Source organism: Polistes canadensis, unplaced genomic scaffold (genome assembly GCF_001313835.1).
Source record: "Polistes canadensis isolate GaletaPanama2010 unplaced genomic scaffold, ASM131383v1 scaffold_187, whole genome shotgun sequence".
In the NCBI taxonomy this organism is placed as follows: domain Eukaryota; kingdom Metazoa; phylum Arthropoda; class Insecta; order Hymenoptera; family Vespidae; genus Polistes; species Polistes canadensis.
This window is the reverse complement of record NW_014569734.1, coordinates 120,566-136,138: the sequence shown is the minus strand read 5'-3', so window position 1 is coordinate 136,138 and position 15,573 is coordinate 120,566. Positions and strand designations below refer to the sequence as shown.

General features: G+C 28.3%; 2 protein-coding genes and 1 long non-coding RNA gene across 8 annotated transcripts; 1 reads left to right on the top strand and 2 right to left on the bottom strand.

Moving 5' to 3' along the window:
- Positions 1–1,015: 1,015 nt before the first annotated feature.
- LOC106789512 (probable E3 ubiquitin-protein ligase RNF144A) lies at positions 1,016–3,844 on the bottom strand. 3 transcript variants are annotated; one of them, XM_014753784.1, is made up of 5 exons: positions 3,400–3,844; positions 2,210–3,080; positions 1,971–2,133; positions 1,567–1,889; positions 1,016–1,440 (listed from the first exon to the last, which is right to left on the bottom strand). In XM_014753784.1, the coding sequence occupies exons 2-5, from the start codon at positions 2,774–2,776 to the stop codon at positions 1,204–1,206; spliced, it is 1,290 nt and encodes a 429-aa protein (XP_014609270.1). In that variant the 5' UTR covers positions 2,777–3,080; positions 3,400–3,844; the 3' UTR covers positions 1,016–1,203. The 3 variants fall into 3 exon arrangements, with proteins under 3 accessions (XP_014609270.1, XP_014609271.1, XP_014609269.1); XM_014753785.1 differs by having other exon boundaries at positions 3,673–3,844; XM_014753783.1 differs by having other exon boundaries at positions 2,210–3,844.
- Positions 3,845–5,213: 1,369 nt separating this feature from the next.
- LOC106789507 (activating transcription factor 7-interacting protein 1) lies at positions 5,214–14,270 on the bottom strand. 4 transcript variants are annotated; one of them, XM_014753772.1, is made up of 15 exons: positions 13,978–14,270; positions 13,864–13,909; positions 9,828–10,172; positions 8,640–9,683; positions 8,207–8,550; positions 7,864–8,124; positions 7,446–7,766; positions 7,219–7,366; positions 6,945–7,120; positions 6,775–6,864; positions 6,628–6,688; positions 6,474–6,550; positions 6,279–6,378; positions 6,027–6,196; positions 5,214–5,916 (listed from the first exon to the last, which is right to left on the bottom strand). In XM_014753772.1, the coding sequence occupies exons 3-15, from the start codon at positions 10,093–10,095 to the stop codon at positions 5,821–5,823; spliced, it is 3,156 nt and encodes a 1,051-aa protein (XP_014609258.1). In that variant the 5' UTR covers positions 10,096–10,172; positions 13,864–13,909; positions 13,978–14,270; the 3' UTR covers positions 5,214–5,820. The 4 variants fall into 4 exon arrangements, with proteins under 4 accessions (XP_014609258.1, XP_014609257.1, XP_014609260.1 ...); XM_014753771.1 differs by having other exon boundaries at positions 13,864–13,991; XM_014753774.1 differs by lacking the exons at positions 13,864–13,909; positions 13,978–14,270 and adding an exon at positions 11,238–12,312.
- Positions 13,875–15,411, top strand: LOC106789508. Its single transcript, XR_001382000.1, has 3 exons — positions 13,875–14,039; positions 14,413–14,867; positions 15,030–15,411. It is a non-coding gene; the product is annotated as an uncharacterized LOC106789508 (long non-coding RNA).
- Positions 15,412–15,573: the final 162 nt, after the last annotated feature.

The following is a 15,573-nucleotide window of genomic DNA, read 5'->3' as shown; positions in this document are numbered from 1 at the left end:
TTTATCATTTTTATCCAAACTAATTAACGGTGTATTAAGTTGTTCTTATTTAGATGAAACAAGATTATTTTTATTACAGTGTCATATCTTTCTTTTATATATATATATATATATATAGATGTGTGTGTGTGTGTTATTATTTGAAACTATAGTTGCTCCCACTCTTCTTAAGGAGTGAAAAAAATTATACTTCAAAATAAAACATTGACTGACAAAAAAATAAATACAATTGCACGGCTGCTACTTAAATTCATAGCAACGTATATATTCTGCCTTTCGATATTAAATATATATTATATGCATGTGTATATAACACTGTTTTTTAGCCATACTCACAAATATATTTGTTCTGAACTCATTTAAAGAGTTCAAGTTATTATTACAATATACCAACACTATGGACTCGATATATTCTTTACAATTTATATGCACTCTATTTACCCCACTAAATTATCTGTTTTTTATATATATATATACGTATCTTCTACAATAATGTACATGCAATGTACACACTGTTGTTAATTCACCAAAAGTAAATATATATATGAAAGTACCCATAAATAATATATTAACACGTGGAATATTGTATAATGTAGTCCACAATTAAAAGTATCAGTCGAAGCTTAAGTCTGAGCCTCGCTGAGTTCTAACTTAGGCATACATATAGATATACACTGTTAACCAATCTGCACGTTACAACGCGTTCTTATCACATAAAAAATCACGAATAAAATAAAAATAAAATTATAAAAACAAAAAGACACCATAAAATAGTAGATTTGCATTACATTTATAAAAGAAGAGTTCAATGCATAATCTATGTGGCAGTATAAAATTAGTATGCTACAAACACAGTGATTCTCTCTGGAATGTTCTTGCAATAATAAATAGCTATATGAATATTTGAAAAAACCTAAATTAATTACAAAAATTATATTATAATTCGCTTTGCGTAAAAAAGAGAAAATAAAAAAGAAATATACGCTATTCGTCGTCTAATTTATATAATTTGCTTTTTTCATTTTTTCTTCTTTTTAAAAAAGAAAACAAATAAAACACCATTTACAACCAATGTATATCTATATAAAATGCCGATAATATTTGCTCATTTATGAAAGAAGCTAGTTTATTCGTTCCATTTTGATAAGAGAAAGATTATTAATATGTAAGATTAAGAAAGGGTTTGAAAATATTTTACAGTTTCTATGTTGCCGTATCACCGTCCTCCTGTTCGAGCCTAGAGGAACCACAGACACGACATTTACAGCATACTATGCACGGAGCAGCCAAAAGTAGCAAAGGAGAGGCAACAAGTAGGAGCAAACCAAAACCGGCAAATATACCAATTACTTGTGTTCTATGCCATATTACAGACGCTCGTGAGTGACCTAATTTATTTTTACATGGCCCCTTATCGTAGTGCCTCAACAAAAAGTCATCCTAAAATATTAATAATAATTTATATCAGTATATTATTAAATCTAAAATTATAATTTATATATTATATACTAAAAAATTGTGAAAAATATATTTATCACTAAAATGATAAAGTACTAAAATGCTTACATCCAAGGAAGCTAAACAATACCAGCAAAAAACGTGCTTGCATCTTTTGCACATCATTTGAGCGCATCCTTCGTCCTTTTCAATAGGTACAGAACACATAGGACAGCATTTAATATGATCATTGTCAAATGGTATACCTAATGGAAGATCAGAACATGGTCCACTGTGCCATGCTTCTCTACACATGGAGCAAAAATCTGTAGAACAGTTAGGACAGTGGATGGGTCCAGGAGGCATACCACTACTTCCATTGGAATTGATTGAACATATTGTTTCACAACCTGCACGTGGACACCACGCCCGTTTTGTATCCATTGAAACATCTGTATAAAATGAAGATTTATTAGCAACACAATATTTTGTAATTCATTTTACACAAATTAAGAATCATATCTTTTATTTACCTCTATTTAAACGAAACTTGCTATGTTTATCCAATAATTCAGGAGTAACAAGACTTCTAATTTCTTTTAGCGAAAGGATAGCACCTTGTTCACATTGTGCATCGGGGCAGCTAATTTCATATGCACCTTGTTCGATTTCAAACTCGACATATGCTTTCATACACTAAAAGATATTATTTATATTAATGATCATTGTATCTTTCTTTAATATATAATGAATACATATATTTTATACTTACATCTTTACAGTAAAAACAACCACAGCCTTCAATTTTAAATGTTTTGGAAAAGGATGTGTCGGTAAGACAAAGCTTACAAAATATTCTCCCAACGGTCTGCTGCGAACCAGTTGGTACAAAATTGCCAGCAGCTAAGCTGTATCTTGAGCTAGATGCTAATGACAATAAACTAGAACAGCGAGAGCAAACTCTACTGCGATTTATGGCTCTACCTTCTAAAGCAGATGTACTCAATCCGACAGTAGTTTCACATTTTCTAAGTGCGCCAGGAGCTAAATTAATCCAACTTCCACCTCGAGCTTCCAAACTGGCACTGCTTTCAGGCCTCAAAAGCGGAGAGTCTATGCCTTTGCCTGGTAATGTTCTTTCGGTCAAAGAAAGATTGACTACACTTGATTCTTTACGTAACAATGGTAATCTTATACCAGTAAGTTTATTAGTCTTGTCTATTTTCTTTTGATTGTTATTAGGTTTGGGTTGTGGATTAACAGAAGTTACCGAACTAGTTGTCGTGCCCATATCCATTAAGGGGGCTCGTCGTACGACGAGCGAGTGTAGGCTAGGCATCCCCTGATTTCAAATCTCGATTTTTACATCCACTTACAGACAAGGGCTATGCACTGGCGTTTTTAGGACAGTTTGCGACATAAAAACATTGAAAAATGCAATGTACTTTGTTTCAGTTGTTGTTGTTGGATCAAATAATAATTCGACATAGACGAGTTAAACGATGATGACAATAATGATGATTTCTTGCCATGATCACTTTTAAACAACGCTGTATTATTATATCGATACAACTTCACATTTGTCATAGCTCTTCTTTTCGTGCGTTATAAACATCAAACGACATTGGCTAAATGATCGAATTCTAAAAGAAATGATAGAACATATATATATATATATATACTTTGATATTTCATTAGTTATGTAGATGTAGATGTTAAAGGCCACATTGGCAAATACGATGTTCGCATAAACATAACGTTTCGATGTAAACGATGAATTTTTGTGCAATTTTTCGTTGCGATTACAAATATATGATAAAGAAAATATTTTTCAAGTCCTTTTACATTAACGAATTAATAATGAGATAATTCGTAGATTATCGTTTCATCGTCGAAAAAAAAAAAATTCGCATTTTCTTTTCTTTATCGTGTAGAACAATGTTTCAACGTAAATCAAATAACCGATTTATTTAACACGTTACACTCGCTCGTGCTGCTCGCTGGTATATATCTTCGATGACGTATTTTTTTCGTAGGACATTTAAAAAGAAAAGAGACAGAAAGACAGAGAGAAAAGAGAAGATAAAAAAGGAAAAAAAAACATCATCCGCACATCTTCTAAACACAGCGAACAAACTTTCACCGTTATATTCGTTAACACGAATTATACGGAATGTTGTGCACTGTTTAAGAGTCGATAATATATGATAACACAGTTTCCTTAAGCTTTTTCACCTGTCCTGTCACGAAGTACATCAAAGTGCATAAGAGAATATAGTAGCATATATCTCGACCGACTACTTCCGCTCCCACTCACTTATTTTTCTTTCTTTAAGGAGAACCCAAGCGTGGATCGCGATCGGCGCGCATCATTCTTTCCCTCTCTCTCACTCCCTCTCTCTCCCTCTCTTTTTCTTTTTCATTCTCCTTCTCTCATTCTCTTTTATTCTTTCTCTTTCTTTTCATAAGATATATATATATATATATTTTGACAATTTACATGATTGTTTTCATTTTGATGCAACGATACAATCATCTTTCTTTTTCTGACTATTCGATTTTCATAAAAAGATATACAAACATCTATATTTAATCAAAAATTCTTACAAATAGGCAACGATCAGATAGTCGTGTAATTTCTTTACATGTATATATTAGGTCATGTTTTATTACGATCCGAGAGGATCCTTCGAAACAGTTTCCTTATTTTAAACGTCTTCCTCGTCGTCGTCCTTTTTTATCTTTTGTTGTTTTATTCTATTTAAAAAAATTTTTCGACAGCGATCGATTTTTTTGTTGAAGGTCAACTTAGGAATTAACTAAATTTTACGTTTCAAACTCGTTTCTAGAATTCCTTAAAATTATGGAAATTATTTCTATGTGTGTTACAGCTATGCATGAACGCGCGCGAGCGCTTTTCTTGAAAAGGGTGGGGGAAAAGTATTTTTCACGATTATATGATTTTAGACTACTAATATAAATGTATCTTGCAATTGGGAGGAATATTTAATAAAATAAGAGTATTTATATTTTCGTTCGGATTTTATCTATTAAGTATTTAAAATCGGTCATTTTATAGAATTAAAATTTATGCGAAGTTTTCGATTAGATTTCACGTTTACACGATCAGGTGAGTGCACAAAAATGATTTTGCGCATGCGTAGTAAAAAAGCACTCTCGTTGGCTATTTTCTTTTTAGAGGTAAATTTACAATAAGACAAATTTCTAATAATGAAATATATTTTTAATAATTGAATGTTCGCAAAAAATATAAAATAATAAATAAATAGAATAACAAACAATTATTCATTGCAATGATAATTAATAGAATCAAATTACGATTGTAATGGGATCATATATATACGTATGATCTCCATTATATATATATATACGTCTATTAATAATTATTACAATTTTATTTAGAACACATATATAAACATTGATATTTACATATTATTTAAATCAGCGGTACGTAAAATCCGTAACGCAAATAATTCTTGTATCAGAGATAAAAATAGTATTCACTTCATTTTAAACATAATAATTTTTAATTAATAAATAATATCGATGGTACTGTAATTTTGAAAACATTTAATAGAGATTTAATCGAATCCAAATGTTTCCGTCCCAAAGAAGAAATAACAAATATTTGCTAATATAAATACAATAATTTAACACGCCGCTGATCTAAATGAATAAAAATAGTTTACAATAACACATATTAACGCTTTTATTAAGTATCAAAACAGTTTTAAATTGTATAAAAATTAAGCAAATTACGCTACTAAAGATTTATTTTTAATTCAATATCTATAATAGAATAGTTAATATGAGATTCACATGATTACACAAATTGTGTATATATAAATTAAAGAAATTTATTGAGTTTTTAAAAATAACTTTGTCTATAAAAAGAAATAAAAAAATGACAAGCCCTATTTTGAACACTTTTATCAAATATCTTTCTCAACACTCTGTTTTCACAATTGATTTTATTTTTATTCATGTTTTTAATGCTCCACAAACCCAGTTACCGTTGTTATCATTTTGAACGAGTATTATTAATTAATTAAATAGGAATATATTTGGACTAGAATAATTTTTTGACAGGAGAATTCTTTTACAAAATTAATATATAGTTGATATAATTACAAGTTATCAATTACTCGTTGCACAGACGACAAGGATATTAAAGTAATTGATAATAATATAATTATATATGATATTTGGAGCTGTGAAGCATTTGTCTTTATCTCGTATGTGTATGTGTATGTATGAATGATCGTGTATGTTTTTATATGTATACAAATGTAGTTTTTTATATTTAATACGTTCTAAGGAATAGAAATTGTGTACATATGAATTTCTTTTTCAATTGATATTTTACAATGAAATATTGCCAGGTATACTATATTGTCCTTTCCTGGAATGTGAATCAACTGCTCTGACAGCAAAGTAATAATTGTTACCTTCTGAAAACTAAAATATTTACGATTTATAACTTTTTAACTAATATTTAAACAATTTGAAATAATATACATTATCGCATATCCCTATTATATTATTTTCTATTATTAATTATTATTTACCTGAGTAAGAGTACAAGCCATAGGCAGTGGTAGAGCTCGAACGTCACCAACTTTTTTCCAAAGATTCGTACTAGGAGATACACCTGCGACTTCTTGATAAGCATACAATTGGTAACTAACTATATCTGCGTATTTATCCGAAAGTGTCATATTCCACGATAACACTATACCTAGAAAATATAAAGCATCGTTTAATGATTATTTTTATAAATCAATTTTTATAATGAATTTGGCACTACATAAAATACATACCATTTGCAACTTTGGATATTTTCAAAGAAGGAGCTGGTGGAGGCAATTTTGAAAGAGGACTAATGCTATAGTGAGGAGAGTCTGGAAGAGGTGCCGGGTGCTAAAATAAATATAATAATATTTAAATTAGTTCATTTATATTGTAAGAATAAATCTTCCCGAGAAAATAACAAATTTTATCTTTAAATAACTCACTCTTTTTGATTGTATATTTGTAGGACCAGCCGGTGTTGTGAGTACGCGTACAGTACCATTTGCATTTGTTGAAATACCTAAATAAGAAAAAAGAGAAAAAGAAAATCTAGTGATGTTAACTAAATAGAAATATGATAATGTTAATACTATTTACCAGTTTTATATGCAACTGTTGTAAATGGTGGTCTGTTACATGAACTTACTACTGGTCTTATCTGAAAATTATGTAATTAAAAACTTTATTTTCACATATCTTTTTAATTCAATTTAGAGAATCTTATTAATAAATATATTGTTATACTTGATTAGAATTTGATGTTATCAATAATTGTCTTCCTGGAACAACTCCACCTTGCATTACGTATGCTAATCTAGGTGCATTCATATTGTTCTGTCAAAAGAAATACATCTTTAAATATCTTTTACATACCATGATTAAGATGGTATGTATAAGAACATAAATTTACTTACTACTAAAGCAGTTGGTGTTGGATGACTTGCTGTATGAACTACCCTGATGCTAGGTTGAGATATAGCTACATTCGCAGGGATTGTTTGAATTACTCTAGGAAAATTGTTCGATGTCTTCGGTTTAATATTTACTAAATTATCTGTGTTTTTGATCACATTTGGCATGTTTACTGTAGCTATAAAGAATAGACAGGCAATAGGTTATACAATTATCATATAATAAAGCATCTATATTTTTCCATATATTTCCATGTATAAATATTTTGAAACGTACATTTATTTTTTTCCTCTTCATCCGTTAAATCAATGAGATCATTAGTATTTGTTTTAGAAACATTCGTTGTTGTACTTTGTCGACTTGTTTGTTGTTGCGGAACTTTTCCATTTAGCACTACAGTTTGTGGCGATAATGGCTGTTGTTGCTATTAAATTAATTGTCAAATATTTATATATTATTATAAATACTTTTATTATTAATATAATAACATTTATGATACGTACATTTGGTAATATTTGTTGAATACTATTGGTTGGATTTTGCAAATTTATAGTATGTTGAGATTCGATAGGTTTAGTCATAACTAAAGCCGCTGGAGTCACAGCAGGAATTAATGTAGGAGGTTGTACTGTACTGTGCGATATAGTAACAGGTTGTTGAGCGACTATGGGTATCTCAATTTTTCTTGGAGACCTTACTTTTATTCCTTTTTTTTGATTCAGTGAATTTGTTTCATTGACTATAGGAGTAAGTGTAGGTGGTACATTTATACATTTTACTGGAGGATTTTGTTGTAATTGTCTTAAACTTTGTATTCCATGATCCTATATAATATTTATTAAATAAATAAATAAATAAATAAATAAATAAAAAGTAATAGAGATTAAAATAAACAGATTAACGATAATAGTAATATATTACCGTAATAAAGTTAACTTGTAATCCAACAGATCGATTAATCTTTATCGGTATCACTGGTTTATCATTATTTGCCCGTCTATCTGCCACATTACGATTTAAAACCATTTCAAAATCCTTTATTTGCTTTGCTAATTGTTGACACCTAGTTCGTGTTGCTTCCTGATTTTTTTCAGATATTTTCGCTTGTTCTCTCAATCTTCCAATTTCACCACGCATTGCTATGGTTTCTACAATTTTCTGTATTAATAGTTCTTCCAATTCCTAAAACATGTGTTTTATATATATGTCGATCACATATTTAGATTAACATATTTCATTATAAGAGAATATTGGAATAACTTACCTCTTGCTTTAATTTAGGTAGTTTTTCCTTAGCATTCCTTCTAAATAATTTACTTATATAATTAAGACTTCCTATATCATTTGTTTCTTCTTTATTTATGGTAAAATCTTCAACTTTAGAACTTTTGAGTTTTTTCATATTACCATTAACAGATAAATCAATCTCAGTAGAATGACGTTTTAAAGAAGAAGGAGAAAGAGGTTGCACATCCTGATTAATTTTATGATTTAAAGTTATATTTTTATCAGAATTATCACTAGAATCTATCTCGCTATCCTGAGCCAAGAACTTTTTTTTTATTATTTCTTCTGCATTTTTAGCAGTTTTTCTTTTCTGTCGTCCTTCTATACATGAAACAATTATTCTATTAAATGTATGTACCTTAAATCGTATTAAAATAATATTACTTTATATTAAAGAATAGTATTCATACCATGCTTTCCTTGAATAGTATCTTGTTCCAAGATGGTCATCTTCCTCGATCGTCTTCTTTTTCGTTGCGGTTTCGAAATTTCAACGATATTTTCTTCATTCTCATCATTTATATTTTTTTCAACCGACTGTTCTGATGATGCGCCTATACTTGTTAAAGAACTTTCACCAACAGAAATTGCAGGCTCGTTAATATCATCATTGTTCACATTTAAAGCTTCCGACGTTGATTGATCATTGTTTTCAAAGCTTTTTGATAAATTCGATTTTTCATTTTGCTTTAATATTAAAATATTATTATCGGATGAACTTGAAGTTTGATCTAAATTGATTTCGTCATCTAATACCTTTTTATTACATTTATCGTTACTAACTTTTTGATCATTTTTAAAAGACTCTTGATTAAATTCCTGGCGTTTACTTACTATAGTTGTTTCTGTCTTATTAACTTTTTTTTTATCCTCGGAATGTTCATCAATTGTTGAACAATCGTCCGAAGTTGAACTTAATGCTTTCTTATTAGTAAAGACATCCGTATTACAATTGCTACTCAGTATTTTCTCATTCTTATTTAGCATTGAATCTTGTTTGTCATCTCGACATTGATCATTTTCTTTACTAGTATCTGCTTCTTCGTTTTGATCTTCAATCTTTATTTGATTGCTATCTTCATATTCATTTTTCTCTTTCAAAGAAGATTTATCTTTTTCTTTGCTAATTGAATTGCTTAAATTATCAGCTAATTTGTTATCATCACAATTGTATTTACTAGTATTACAAGTCCTACTTTTCGTTTTCGTTAATTTTTCTGTTTTACTTTTCGTTTTAGTAGGACTATTAATTGATTCATTATTACATTTCTCCCCAGTCGATTTATCATTATTATTACTATTTAGAACTAGATTATTTGTTTCTCCTAAACAACTTGACTTCCAAACCTCCACTTCTTCTTCATTGTCAGTGTTTACATTTTTCCTTTCACTATTATCTACTTCATTATGGGATTGTTGTTTTTTATTAGATTCTTCATTACTACTATTCTTATCTATGTAGAATAGCAAAAATTAGAAAAAGCATGAACGTAATTTTTGAGAATATTTTCATTAAACAAATCATCGAATATTCATATGCGTATGTATTCAAAACAAAAACAAAAAGAAATAGAAATATGTACGTAATTTCAACTCACCCTTATCTTTCGTCTTTTCATCACATAGCTTAGGACTTGTAGATGGTAGAATAATGTCTTCTGCTTCAGCTTCGTCATCAGAAAGTCTTAAACGTAAACTATCATCAGAAAATGCTTCTTCTTCCTCTCCGTCTTCTGTCGTCCCATATAAAAGTTCATCTTCTTTTTGTCTTGACAATTCATCCACATTTAGTATTTCAGCGTTGTGTGCATGATCGGTTGCAATGGATGTAGAATCATTCAGTGTATCATTTTTTAATGTCTCCATTATTTAATGAGAGGCAGTGCATAAAGAGATAAATGTCACAGCAGTCCCATTTATTATTTTACAGTTTACTCTTTTATCTGCGAATAATCCAATTATACTACATCATTAATTATTAATTATAATTATAAATATTATTATTATTATTATTATTTACAATATTTATAATAATCTCTTCTCGCAAGAGTAAAGAAAATAATTCAACTTAAGATTCTAATAGTATTCACTATTTTGTTTATTTATTAAATCATAAATATATAAATAATTTCAATCTTATTATCAACATATATTCACATAGATAATAATATTACAATAGTATATATAAACATATATAATTATTAATAATAAACGTATTAAAATATAAATTTGTAAATTATACTCCATTAAAGCTAAAAAGATATTTATATTCTTGAGGAAAACGAAAAAAATATAACAATGTTACAATTATATTAATAAATGACAAATGATACTTAATGTAATAAATCAAATTGATAACAGCTTGCCATCAAAATTTGAACGAATATTTCAGTAACATTTTAAAGTACTTTTTTTGAATGATTGAAATTATTTAAGGAAAAAAATGAGAGAGAGAGAAAGAGACAGAAAATTCTATTAAAACATTTAGAAATAGAAACTAGATCTTTAAATTCACCTAATACACTTGAATAACTGTAAATAATTCCCATTAGTCGCATGACAATTATTTAATTATAATTACATTTCACTGATATGATAAACATTGAATGTCATTTTTTTTATACGATGCCGCGTTAAAAAAAACATTGTTTATGTAACCCATAAATTGTTTTCCATTCTCATTCATATATTAGAACAAAAATTGAGGGAACTTTCGCGATACATTATGAATCAAAATAAAATATAACAATTGTTATAATTATTGCATAATTATTATTTTAATTAAATAATATTGAAAAAGAAAGAATAATAACACGCGTTATTTTACGCATGTTTATGTACACAACTCTACGTACTAATAAGGGAGAAATCGATGAATGAAACCGCGAGAAAGAGAAAGAGAGAAAGAGAGAAAACAAAAATATCCGTTAATAATCACTAAAAGCGAACATATTGTGTAGAAAGTTGGCATGAGTTAAATATTTTCGAAGAATTAGATCAATGCTCACCGCACGATGTCACCACTTATGTCATTTCATATGACTTGCGCGGGAAAAAACGTTGGGCAGACAATTTTGTTTCATTTGTTTTCAAATGACTGACTTAAGTGTCATTTAAGAAAATGTAAAATATATATATACATATAGAAGTAAATCGTACTGATAATAAGTGATATTTATGGACAAATATCAATTAGGGTATTTAAGATAATCGAATGTTTAATATTAAAAGGGCCCTTACAGTCAACTGGTAGTTATACCTTCGACCCTGGCCCATAAATAGTGGAATTTACAAGATGGCGGACCAACAATACATACAGTGTTCAATTCTTAACTAAAAGCTAATATTAATCAGCCGTAATACATTTGGCGAACAATAGGCAACCAAGACCTATCGTAGACCAAAAGAAATTGATTTATTTCGCGTTTGACTGTCCTTAACATCTATGGCGCGTTTAAAAAATAAAAGAATAAAAAAATAACACTTTTGATCACAGCAACATATCAAAACGCACGATTTCGTTGAGAGGATCATACAAGAAGAACATCGCGCGTCATTAATTAACATTAACGAATCGCGAATAATTCGTTTTGATGTATGACTTAGATATTATTTATCGATACATACTAATCAAATCGATTAGCACATTAAGTGTTTCGAAAATGTGCCTAATCTGTATCGAAAATACTCTATTATTTGGTGGATTTTGATAATATTGAAACGTAAATCACTGAACTTAGGCCCCGAGATGTGTCCCGACGAAATAATCCGAAGATGCACGAACTCGATTTCATCGTAGTAGCTGTACGTATTATGTCATGGAGGGGGATACATCCATCCCGATGTAAATAAAGATGTCCCAAAAAGAATCATTTCTCTTTCGAAAATATGTTGCTCCTTCCATTTGTGTTCTGTTTTCTCTTTTTGTAGACTCTTGATAGCATTGCTTGAACTTGTAGACCGGTTTAGAGCAGACATTCCATTTAAACATTACTTTTCTTCTGTCATACACACGTTTCACTAATTTCTTATATTTTATATGTTTTTTTTTTTACATTTGTTAACATTAGCATTTGTTCTATCAGTACGAACATTCATTTAGTTTTAAAATAAAACTACTATTAGTCGAAATATGATAAACAATTTGCATAATGCTTGCAATTGTTTTTTCGATTAAACATTTATCTAATGTTTTTTTTTAAATGCATAAATAACAAATTATACAGATTAGATAACATGTAAATATAAAATATGAAGCATGTACGTGTATGTGTGTGTGTGTGTATTTTATAATCTAAATTTTCTATTGATACATATTGATCTACATGTATAACACTATAATACTATTAAATTTGCAAAATATTAGTTAAGACATTCAAAATTGAACGATCTTGGAAAATAATTAAGCTACGATGGTAATGATTTTTAATTAAAATAAAATAATTATTTATTCGTTTTGAATTAAAAATAATTATTTATTAGCATAATTATTGATACTTTTTAACCTAACAAAACTGACACGTACTCTTTATTGAACGGTCCATGAATAACCCCACTCTCGTACATTCTGCGCCTTTTGATAAGACCAACGTGCGCTGTACTAGTAGTACAATATTTGAGCTCTATAGTGGGAGAAATCATGTGATTATTCGCCAAATATTCGATCGATTTGCATTTCTATATTTCGATTTAAACTTTGATTGTATAATTTTTTATATCTAACCTACAAATATCTATTTTTTTGTTAATTAAATATTTATTCAAATTTGTTATCCATTTCAACTCTAAATACGTTGCCCTGTTACATATGCAATCGATATGATGTATCGATAGTATATAATCGATGTAGTGCATCAAATAGTTTCATTTTAAACAGAAAACAACTAAAAATTATTATAACAAAATTCGTATACAAAAATATTTAAAAAAATGTATTTATTTTAAGTATCACGATAATTGTAATTACGTAATTGCATTGCTTTGCTATTAAAAGACACTATTCGATATAATTCCTATAATTATGTTTCATCGAAAGTAAATTAGAACATAATAGATAGTTGAATAATTAATAGATTCAATGTTTAAGTTTGAAAATGAAATAAAATATCATCGTGTCAACCATTTCGTAGAAGACAACAAGATGGCGTTTTGATGAATTCTAAAATGGTTGCTTTTGAAGTCTAATAGTAATAGTTGCTATTAGTCCTACATATGTATACATATAGTCATGTATATAGTTGGATTTATGTAGCAATGTATGCATGTGCATGACTATGACTAGGGGCATTGTGACTGGACTTGGGACTCAAGGCCCATAGTCATTGGCCCTGATTCGTTTGATAAAAAAGTAAATATCATTGAGATTATTGTTAGTAAAGTTTTAGAAATAAAATTAACAAGATCGCTATTAAATATTGTTACAATATTGTAATAAATACATTAATATGTTACAATTAACAAGAGTTTACAATAAAAATGATTTTTGAAAAATACCAAAATTCGGAATAGGTTAATGTACTCCACCGACACTTGTACCCAACCATAACCATTCCGAATATGTATAGTGATTATTTTAAAAATGGAGGATCCCATTTATACTAATATTATAAATCATAGTGTTATATGTTAACTTACGTCACGATATTGCGTAGTAGATTGTAGTCAATGATGCACATATAACCTGCGTTTAGAAAACGTATGTTTATAACAAATATCCCAAGAACGAAACACACTTCTATACCTCTTTACCATATAACTGCAATGTTGCACTTCGAAGAAGCAACATGCGACGTTGCCGCTTCTTCTCGTACGTACGTAATATTTTCAAATCTTCATTTTATTAAATATTTAATATATGTAAATCTTCTCAATTAATCTGGTAAAGAATATATTAATTGACGTGTAAGTGTCATATTGATGTTATGTAATTAATATATGCCCGTTTTTCCATACATTTTATCAAGCAACGTAATGTTTCTACTCGCGCATGCGTACAAATTCTCACAACCTCTTCCACATTTTAGTCGAATCCTAAAAGTTTTTTTGGAGTTTACATACATTTCGGTTGAATCTTTTTTTCTTTTTCATCCATATGTGGACCCACTCCTATCTTAATTTCATGTTCTAAGGAATACATTATAATGATAATATTTTTTTTCATTTTCCTTGTGTTTTCTTAAACAGGAAAGATAACTCGCATACTGGATTACAACACGACAAGAATTTGGAATACTACGTTTAATAGCTTTTGTATACGATCTTTTTCTATATTTATACGTATTTCCTATGATTAATATTAATAATACATTTCTATTATTAGACATTTTTTTTGCCTCATATGAGTATGTATAAGATACAATAAAAAGAAGAGACATATATTTATGCATTATAAACATGTATCAAAGAGAATATACAAATAAATTGATTAAGTCGCGGCAATGAATATATTATTTTCCTCATTTTGTATTACAAATTGTACGAATATCGATCATATAAAAAAATGAAGAAATACAAAGTAAAATCTTAAAGTTAGAATTCTTTTTCTCTGATCTATTTGATGAAAGAACTATAGAAACACGAAACTGCAAAAGAAAAAAAAAGAAAAAAGAGATAAAGAATTTACTCATTTTATTTTTTAGGTAGCCATCTTTTTTGTGGTTATTACGTAAAAAATATGCTAAACATCTAACACGCGTGCGTTAAAAGTTACTGATATAAGATATAGTAAAACTAATCAAATTACTTACGTTAAAAAATTACTATTGAAACACTAAATGCTAATATTTGTTTTATTTTTACAGATATGATTAAACGATAACCAAAAATATTTCAGGAATGTGAGTCGACAATTTTCTACACGCACAGCAAATAGTTACTTACATGCATTTATAAATGTTTCTCAACACATACACATTTAGGCATATGCTAATTACAAAAATTATTAAGTATAATTAATGAATATGTTAAAAAATACTTGAATATTTTAGAGCATAAAAAGAAATTATATGAAAAAAATTATTAATAAACCATGCTGTCTTAACTTGAAAGTTAACTTTGAGTTCTAGTATAATCATAAATCTATTTAAAAAAACAAGAAAGAATCAATTTACATACATAATAGAATTCATATGAATATATATAATGATTTTTTATCTTTCATGTAAATGTGTATGTGTAATAAATATGTGAAAAGTTAACTATTAAATTAATTATGTAAATAAAAGTGAATAAACAGGTTGTAAAGTTAACTATTAAAAATTCTTTAAACAATGCTAGGTGAAATAGTCGAATTTTTTTGATATATTAATAATGTTTTAGTATTTAATTATATTGGTTCATTACGAT

What these genes read in the sequence shown, in the direction of transcription:
- LOC106789507 (XM_014753772.1), bottom strand. Translation starts at nt 10,095, where the DNA reads ATGGAGACATTAAAAAATGATACACTGAATGATTCTACATCCATTGCA. An exon ending in TACTATTCAAGGAAAGCATG is followed by an intron (nt 8,551 to 8,639) that starts GTATGAATACTA and finishes TTTCATGTATAG; the next exon opens with AAGGACGACAGAAAAGAAAA. An exon ending in TACAAGTTAACTTTATTACG is followed by an intron (nt 7,767 to 7,863) that starts GTAATATATTAC and finishes AATATTATATAG; the next exon opens with GATCATGGAATACAAAGTTT.
- LOC106789512 (XM_014753783.1), bottom strand. Translation starts at nt 2,776, where the DNA reads ATGCCTAGCCTACACTCGCTCGTCGTACGACGAGCCCCCTTAATGGAT. An exon ending in GTTGTTTTTACTGTAAAGAT is followed by an intron (nt 2,134 to 2,209) that starts GTAAGTATAAAA and finishes AATATCTTTTAG; the next exon opens with TGTATGAAAGCATATGTCGA. An exon ending in ATTGTTTAGCTTCCTTGGAT is followed by an intron (nt 1,441 to 1,566) that starts GTAAGCATTTTA and finishes TTAATATTTTAG; the next exon opens with GATGACTTTTTGTTGAGGCA.